Here is an 8,929-nt window from a genome sequence, read left to right on the forward strand (position 1 = left end):
CCCCTCTTCACAGGAACCAATCATATTCTTTTAATTTTAATTTAACTGGGCAGGGGAGATGGGGCAGTATTGTGGCCTTTGGGGGTGTGAGCTTTCTCTAGTTAAGTGGTTTGTGAACTCTCTTACTTACTGAATTGCCAAGTGCTAATGCTAAGCAGGAGCATTTCAAATTCTTACTAAGAGGGGGCAGCTGGGCAGCTCAGGGGATTGAGAACCAGGCCTAGAGACCAGAGGTCCTAGGTTCAAATCTAGCCTCAGACACTTCCAAGCTGTGTGACCTTGGCAAGTCACTTGACCCACATTGCCTAGTCCTTACTACTCTTCTGCCTTGGAACCAACACACAGTATTGACTCCAAGCCAGAAAGTAAGGGTTTTTCTTAAGTGAATAAATATAAACAAACCAAGAAAATAATAAATATTATTTATTATAAACTAAGAATAATAAATATTATAAAAAATAAAATCAGTCAGCGTTCTGGCTACTTGTGAGCCTCCTTTGCATCTCTAGCCAATGACTCCTCTAATAAGGAGAAATGGTTCACTATCATTAACAGAAGGACTTTCCACAGGCATCATATTTCTATGGTTTCTTTCTAATATGAAGGAAATTTATCAAGGAGTCCCTTCCAGAACAAAGTATTGCTTCAATATTAATGAGGTTCACTCCATCAAGAATTCTTTTATGCTGAAGAAGCAGTTATGATCCAGAGGGATGTCTTTCCACATTAATTACATTCCTAAGGTTGGGGGGGGGCATGAATCTTTTTTTCACACAATTTAAGATTTTTATTTTGGATGGAAGCCTTTCCACTTTCATTGCACTCATAGGATTCAGTATGCATCCTCTGATGGCAAGTCATTGCTGAGCGTCTGGGAAAGAATTTCCTATAATATTTACATTTATAAAGTTACTCTCCAGTATGAATTCTTAGATGTCGGATCAGTGACTTTTTCCAGAAAAAATCTTTCTCACAGACATTGCAATGAAAAGGTGGTTCTCCAGTATGAATTCTCTGATGTTGGGTCAGTGAATGTCTCCAGGGAAAACCTTTCCAACAGACATTGCATTGAAAAGGTTGTTTTCCAGTATGAATTCTCTGATGTCGGGTCAGTGAATTTCTCCAGGGAAAACCTTTCCCACAAACATTGCACTGAAAAGGTTGTTCTCCAGTATGAATTCTCTGGTGTCCAGTCAGTGACCTTCTCCAGGGAAAACTTTTCCCACAAAGGTTGCATTGAAAAGGTTGTTCTCCAGTATGAATCCTATTATGGTTGATAAGATCTTGCTTTCTAGAAAAAGCCTTTCCACATTCACTGCATTCATATGGTTTCTCTCCAGTATGAATTCTACTGTGAATAGTGAGATCATACTTCCGAGGGAATGCTTTCCCACATACATTGCATTCATGAAGTCCTGTTCCTTCATGAATGCTCTTCCGGTGTTCTGAAAGGTGAGAGCTTGACCGGAATGTCTTCCCACATTCATTGCATTCATATGGTTTCTCTCCAGTATGAGATCTCTCATGTAAAGTTAGGCTTGTGCTCCGAGAAAAGGCTTTCCCACAATCACTGCATTTAAATGGTTTTTCTCCAGTATGAATCCTAAAATGTCGGATGAGATCTATCTTTTGGCAGAAAGCCCTACCACATTGACTACATTTAAAGGGTTTCTCTCCAGTATGAATTCTGCAATGTGCTTCAAGAGACCCCTTTTGCTGAAAGGCCTTTCCACATTCATTGCATTTGTACTGTCTCTCTGTACTCTGAAGATGAGAGCGTTTAGCATGACCCATCTTCCTACGTTTAGTCAATTCATTACACTTTTTCCCCCTATCAGTTGTCTGGTGTAGACTAAGTTTGTTATTTCGAAGGAAAGAATTCCCCCTTTCATGAACTTTCTCTTCGGAATGAATTCCATGTTTTTTTATGCAGCCCAAATCATGACCCAGCACTTTCTGACATTTCTTTCTGGAATAGATTTGATTACATTGTCCTCGGTTTGAATACATGGTGTAACTCCCTCTCTGATTACCTCCTTCCTGGCACTTCATAACTACAGATACTCCCTGTTCTGGAAAAAGGTCTGGCTCTGGGCTAGAGATCTGACTGTATTTACTATATTCAGAGACTCTGACCTCATTGGGAGGTTCTACTTGGATTATTTTTATTCCTCTAGGTTTCCCCTGAATGCTCTGCTTTTTCTTCAACTTGTCATCACATTCCCAGGATTTCTCCATCTTGTAGACACTTGGATCATCCTCCAAGAATTTTTCCTGGGATAAGACTTTCACAGAAATACTCATCTTGAGAGCTGACTTCTTTGTCTGAGGCCTAATGTCCCAACCTGAAAGGAAGAATATAAACACACTTAGATGAATAAGCTTTTGTCTAGGCATCCCTTTCCCCAATAATCTGGCTGTTAGAAACACTGTACTTGTTTTCATGTAAATGGAAATCAGTTTATGTGTCTTCTGAAATGTCTTTGCATTGTAAGGGAAAAAATAAGGGGTTCCTTCAGCTGAGTAAGCAGAGGACAAAAAAGTCAGAGCCCCAGCAGCCTGCTATGCTTGAGCCCCAGCAAAGACCCCTCCCAGCATGGGATTAGTCAATTTATTAACCAACGCATACCAGGACATAACACAGGGATATAAGAAAAGGAAACCCTGGGAATATTAGAGCATGCTAAGGGATGAAGTCCCTGAGGTACAAATTTTTAAAACACCCATTCCCCCCTGGGATCCGTTGGGAGACCAGTCTCCCCAATGGATCATTTTATATATATATTTTTAATAATCCTTACCTTCCATCTTAGAATCAATACTATGAATTGGTTCTAAGGCAGAGGAGTGGTAAGGGCTAGGCAATGGGGGTTAAGTGACTTGCCCAGGGTCACACAGCTAGGAAGTGTCTGAGGCCAGATTTGAACCCAGCACCTCCCATCTCTGGGCCTGGCTCTCAATCCACTGAGCCACCCAGCTGCCCCCTTCAATGGATCATTTTAAACATAACCAACTCATAACTCTAAAGAGTTTTAACTAAAGGTACACAAACTATTGCAATTTCTAAGGGAAAATTACAATAATTTGGGGATAAGAGGGAAAGAAAGAGAAAAAGAACAAAACCAATTAAGGGGCAGTCCCCTTTGGCATAAGAGGGTACATTCAAAACAAATGCATTCAACCCTACAAAGTTCAATTCAGCACATCCAAAAGTTCACTCAGGATCTTTTGGAGCAGCGTGTAGTCTCTGCAGGCATCTTCATTGCACCTTCTGTAAGCAGTTCACTTTTCCAGATTCTAGGAGGTGGAAAGTCTCTTATTCTAAAATTTATTCTCAAAAGAAATTAAAGTTTGCAAAATAGGATAACACATTCCCTGCCCCCCCCCCCCACGAGGATATTGACAAACACAGAGATCACACTGGGATACGTGGCTGAGTTATGAGGTATATGAATCACCTGCAAACAAACAAATACATAAATAAAATAAAAACCATCACAAAAATCCAAAGAAAAAAGTAACTACTACATGAAATATGAAATCTAAGTCTCATATGTAAAAATCCTAAGTAAGGAAAAAATAAAATTAAGGGGAAAAATAAGGGGTTCTTTCAGCCAAAAGAGCAGAGGACAAAAAAGAAGCCAGAGCCCCAGCAGCTGGCCGCTCTTAAACTCCAGCAAAGATCCCTCCCGGTGTGGGATCAGCCAATTTATAGACCAACCCATGCCAGGATGTAACACAGGGATATAATAAAAGGGAACCCCGGGCAGAGTAGAAAATGCAGGGGGATGAAGTCCCTGAGGTACAAAATTTTAAAACACACACATTCACCCAGCTTATTGTTTGATATGGACCAATAATATTAAATTAGCCAAAGGTGGGAGAACTGATGGAGGGACCTCAGAATCAACGAAGGTAAGGATGATTGCTAGCTCCCCTACACCAATAAGAACAATATAACCTAGGATATATATTTATGCATGTTTACATATACATATTATTTATAGCCATTATACATACACACAGACCCCACACCTGGCAAAATCTATACCTGAATTAGACCTCTGAAAGGAGTCATGGGAATATGATCAGGGGGTCTAAGAAAAAGAATTTATGTGTAGCTCTAACACTAAAGATTGCCATTTTGCTTTCCAAAAAAGACTAAAACAACCCAAAGCTCCATCCACAGTGGAATTGCATTCCCATACTATTAAGGCACCAGCAGAACCTGATAATTTCTATCCATACCTGTTGAGGCAAAATCACCCAAAGTGGAGGAGGAGGCAGGAAGGAATTCTCTAAGGCAGTGATGGGCAAACTTTTGAAAGAGGGGGCCAAGAGAAAGGAAATGCTTCTCTATCAGTCTGTTTCTAAGGCAGCTCTTTTGAAGTTTCATTGTATTATATTCTACTCATTGTATTAGTCATATTAGGAATAATGTCACATGGCCAGATAGAACATTTCAGGGGGCCAAATCTGGCCCTCTGGCTGTAGTTTGCCCATCACTGCTCTAAGGGATCAATGGTCAATGACGTGGAAAGGAGTTCCTGACCCAAAAGGTCACTGAGGGGATCACCCAGGAACCCATTTTCTGTGGGCTGAGAGACGCATGACCAGCAGAGCTGTGGATGGGGTGTCGTGTCCTCACCAGGGCCTGGCAGTCACTCACTCACTCACTCACCTGACCAGCAGCTTCTTAGGACACCACCAGTTGGAATCCAATGTGGTTCTCCTGACTCCGGCTCAGAGATAATCACATTCTGGTGGGAATCAGCAAGGCCTGGTCATGGGAAAGGGCAGAGTGATGAAGAGGGAGGATGATCTCAGAAACCAAACCTCTCAGACCCTTAGGAACAAGCTAGTAAAGGAGCCTGGGAGCCATGGAGGAGCTTAGAGAAAACCTCTCAAGGCTGATCTGGTTTGTTTTCCTGGGAAGACACGGGAATGGAACAAGGAATGGAGAGGGGTTCAGAAGGACGAGGGGATCATTTGATCCATTCAATACTGAGGTATCTGGAGCTTCCCTGACTTCAGGTACTTCCCCTGAGCCTTTAGAAGGCCCCTGTGGCCTGAGGGAGCAGAGCTGGGCTGGGACCACACAGTGGAGCACTTGGTTCCTGGACAAACAAGACAAGAGCCTTTCACAGCAGGGGCAGCCTGGCTTTTGGCCTGGTTAGGATAAGACCTGCTCAGGCTGTCCCAGGCCAGAGAATCCCTGCTGCACCCTGGACAGGGCCCAGGAGAAGGAAGCAGATCCCCTTCCATGGGCAGATCCCCAGGCCCCAGAGCAGCCCTCCTCACCCAGGCACACCAGGTTCCTGTAGTTCTCCAGCATCACCTCCCAGTACAGCTCCTTCTGGGAAGGGTCCAGGAGCCTCCACTCCTCCCAGGTGAAGTCCACGGCCACATCCTCAAATGTCACGGAGGCCTAAAACAACATATAAATGGGCTCAGCCTGGGACCCCAGCCCAGAGGGCCCTGGGAGGGGAGGGGAAGCGGGCAGGAAGGACGAGGACTGACTCGGACCCCAGCCTGGGCTCCCACTGATCAAAGACAAACTCTACCAGGATTGGCTCCCAGCCTCAGGCTGTCCTGGATTCTGAGTCAGGACACAAAGAAGAGTCACTGAGGAGTCAGCCAGCCCTGAGGGAGTCTGCCCTGTGCCAGGCTGCGGGCCAAGCTCTGGGCATACAAAGAAGGGCCCACACAGAGCCTGGCCTCCAGGAATTCCCAGTCTAATGGGGAGACGCCACACACAGAACTGGTGACAGCCAAGGTCTGGCCAAGCCTTCTCTCACCACCCCTTGGGAAGGCAAGTCCTCCTCGTCCCTGTTTACAGATGAGTAAACTGAGGCTCAGAAGGGGGAGGATTGCTCATGGTCACACAGACAGTGTCAGAGCTGGGCCCCTCCCTGTCTCCAGGCCCATCCACAGCCCTTCCCAGCAGGCCATGCTGCCTCCCAGGCAACAGCTCAGGTTCCCCTTCAGACATCTTCTCCCAAAGGCAGCAGAACCCAGAAACAGGCACTTGTGGGGGGCCGAGCACATGCCAGGCACTGAGGAACCAGATGGGAACACCAAGAAAAAACCAAACTGGTCTGACTGGGGAATGAAAAAGGCCTCCTGCAGGTGGTGTCACTTCATCCAAGTCTCAGATGAAGCTGGGATGGTGCTAGAGAGAGGCTGAGAGTAGGGATTCCTAGCCTGGGGACAGTCAGGAGGTACAAAGGAATGGAGACCAGAGATGGCACACCCTGAGGGAGGCACATCAAGCTGGATGGTAGAGTGTGTGGAGATGAGGAACAAAGAAAAAGCCTAGAAAAGAGTAAGTTTGGTGGCTCTGGGGTTCTGAGGCCCAGAGATAGGAGGTCCTGGATTCTAATCTGCCCTCAGATACTTGCTAGCTGTGTGACCCTGGGCAGTCCCTCTCCCCCTTCCCCCCTCACCCCATTGTCTAGCCTGAGTCCTCTTCTGCCTTGTGAGCAGGACTTAGAATCAATTCCAAGCAGAAAGTCAGGATTTACAAAGAAGAGACCCAGGAAGGGCTGGTCAGGAAGGGCTCTGGAGGCCCACAAGGGAGGGCTGTGAAAGGATAAAGCACTTCCCAGTCTCATTCCACCTTCATGACAACCCTGAGGCTGGGGCTATTATCCCCAATTTATAGATGAGAAAACTGAGGCAAAGAGAGGTAAGGCACTCCTCCACAGCCTCACATGTTATAGGGAAATTATAGGATAGGTATAGACTTAAGATAAGGCAGAGACAGCTGACAGCTTGAAAAAAGCTTGGCCTGGGTGCATGGACATTCCATCTCGGAATGAAGGCAGGGTTTTCAAAAAGGAGAGCTTTTCCTGGCCAAGCGGAGGGGGTGCTGTGTGGTCCAGCTTTGCCAAGTATCGAAGGAGCTAAGAAGTTTGGGCTTTCCAGAGAAGAAGAAACCCTCTATGGACTATGTCAGCCGAGGTAGAGATACGGTTCGGATCAGCTGCTGGCGGACAGCAGAATAGTCTGCTTTTCTCGGGAGGATTTGATCCGGGTTCCTGCGTCACCCTGGAGCATCCGTACGAGGGCAGCGAGAGACCCAGCACTCCAGCCCTCTCCCGTTTTAGTTAAGTTGTCTGCAGCTTAGTAGAGGCAGTTGGGCTATTTCTTAGTGTTAGAAACCCTTCGCACCCACTTCCCTTATTCACCAACAATACACCAGCTTTAGTTGTACTTCCTGAAACTCCTCCAAGCCATGGAGATGCCACACCTTGGAGTTACTCAACATCCCTGGCACCCCTGGCTACCGGGTGGTCAGTTAAACGGACAAACTGCCATTCCCAGGCCTCCCCTCCCTGTTTGGTTACTCTGTGCTGACCTGTCAGGGCTTCCCCTCGTGAGGTGGGGGAGTGTCCCAGTTTGTCTCATTCCCTTGCTGGCACCCAGTTATTCCCCAACCCACATATTGATTTTTCACACAGAAGGAAAGGAAAGAGAGAGAAAGCTTCCATCCTAATAGGGGAGGTACCAGGAAAAAGGATGAAGCCTTCCTGGAGGAGGCAGCTGGGAGCCACAGGACTTAAACGCACCAACCTAATGGTACAGCTACTTTGAGGTGGCCAAAGGTAAACTAAAAGCCTTAATTCAAGGGGTGCAGTTTGGTAGAACTTAGCATCAGGAGTTCACTAAACTTGGATTGCCAGGTAGGGGCTCGTATTATTTAAAAAAGGATCTTCCCACAGGAGGGGGCTCCTGAGGGGCATCTTCCAGGAAGCCCCCAGGATTGCAGGAGGGGCCCCTCGCGGCGGGGGGAAACAGCCAGGACCAACGTGGAGTCGCGGGATGGGGGTCGTGGAGGGCAACCACCAAAGCCTCAGGCCGCATGTTAGAATACAGGGGGGAGAAGGTGATGGAGGGAGGCAGCCAGGCTGTGAGAGGAGGAGGCAGATGCTGCTCACCTGGGGGGGCCTGCAGGGGAGCAGCCCGGCGCCGTCTCCACCCTCCTCCATGCTCGCTGCTCCCAGGCCTGGGGGGTCCCAGAAGGCGACGCTGGAAGGGAAAAGGGACCCGTGAGGGGGCTCGGCTCCTCCGTCCCGGCAGCTCCCAGACCCCTTTGTCCCTTGGAAATGCCATCAGGCCAGGGGTGGAGGGGGAGCTCCCGAGTGCCCAGCACTCAGGTCAGCCAGAGAGGCTCCCGGGAAAGAAGGGCCTGGCAGTGCCCCGACAGCAGTCCTGGCAGGGCCTCGGCTGGTGGGGGCGTCCGAGGCTCCAGTTCTGGGGAGAAGCCCCATTAATGTGGGGGGCGGGGAGGGGCAGCCCCGTGCGAAGAGAGTGGGAGCGGGGAAACGGGTGGGGGAGGGGGAGGGAAGGGATGAAGAGGGAAGAGAGCGCAGCCCCCCTTCCAGAGCCAGCCCACAGGGACAGGGGTCTCACCTCCTCGGGGACAGGAGAAGCTGTGCAAGAGTCCCAGCAAGGGGAAGCAAAGGTAAAGAACCGGGAAAAGCCAAGTTTGAAATCCTCAGAGCCCGCCCCCGGCCAGGTTCCCGTCCCGAAGCAGGTGACACTCCCAGATGGAGCCTCGCCAGCTCCCTGCACCTTACCTCAGGCCAACCCCGCCTTACGTCTAGGCCCCACCCATTATCTCTCCGCCCCGCCCTCCCGGTGGGCCACCCAGACCCCGCCCCGAGCCACGCCCCGACTCTCCTTCAGCCTCCATCCGCGACTTCCCCGCCCCTACGCCCAGGCCCGGCGCCTGGCTGGACAGCCCCGTATCTTCCCAGAAGGCTTTGCTACGAGGGCCCCTCCCCGGCTGGTCATCCACCCCTCAGGGAATTCGGGCCCTCCTCCCGGCAGTCTGCACGCTGGAGAACGGGAGCTGAACGCTCCATCCTGGAGGGGCCTAGAAAGGCGGCCTCCATCAGTTTCCGGCGCCTCATTCCAGTAGGGA

At 48.9% G+C, this 8,929-nt stretch overlaps 1 protein-coding gene across 2 annotated transcripts; it reads right to left on the bottom strand.

Moving 5' to 3' along the window:
- Positions 1-405: 405 nt before the first annotated feature.
- LOC123246140 (gastrula zinc finger protein XlCGF57.1-like) lies at positions 406-8,556 on the bottom strand. 2 transcript variants are annotated; one of them, XM_044675082.1, is made up of 5 exons: positions 8,416-8,556; positions 7,941-8,031; positions 5,302-5,428; positions 4,682-4,780; positions 406-2,345 (listed from the first exon to the last, which is right to left on the bottom strand). In XM_044675082.1, the coding sequence occupies exons 2-5, from the start codon at positions 7,989-7,991 to the stop codon at positions 910-912; spliced, it is 1,713 nt and encodes a 570-aa protein (XP_044531017.1). In that variant the 5' UTR covers positions 7,992-8,031; positions 8,416-8,556; the 3' UTR covers positions 406-909. The 2 variants fall into 2 exon arrangements, with proteins under 2 accessions (XP_044531017.1, XP_044531025.1); XM_044675090.1 differs by having other exon boundaries at positions 406-1,352; positions 1,440-2,345; positions 7,941-8,556.
- Between the last annotated feature and the right edge of the window lie 373 nt (positions 8,557-8,929).

The sequence above is a fragment of the Gracilinanus agilis genome, chromosome 1 (assembly GCF_016433145.1).
Source record: "Gracilinanus agilis isolate LMUSP501 chromosome 1, AgileGrace, whole genome shotgun sequence".
Classification (NCBI taxonomy): Eukaryota; Metazoa; Chordata; class Mammalia; order Didelphimorphia; family Didelphidae; genus Gracilinanus; species Gracilinanus agilis.

What these genes read in the sequence shown, in the direction of transcription:
- LOC123246140 (XM_044675082.1), bottom strand. Translation starts at nt 7,991, where the DNA reads ATGGAGGAGGGTGGAGACGGCGCCGGGCTGCTCCCCTGCAGGCCCCCC. An exon ending in TCCCCTGCAGGCCCCCCCAG is followed by an intron (nt 5,429 to 7,940) that starts GTGAGCAGCATC and finishes ATGTTGTTTTAG; the next exon opens with GCCTCCGTGACATTTGAGGA. An exon ending in CAGGAACCTGGTGTGCCTGG is followed by an intron (nt 4,781 to 5,301) that starts GTGAGGAGGGCT and finishes TCCCATGACCAG; the next exon opens with GCCTTGCTGATTCCCACCAG.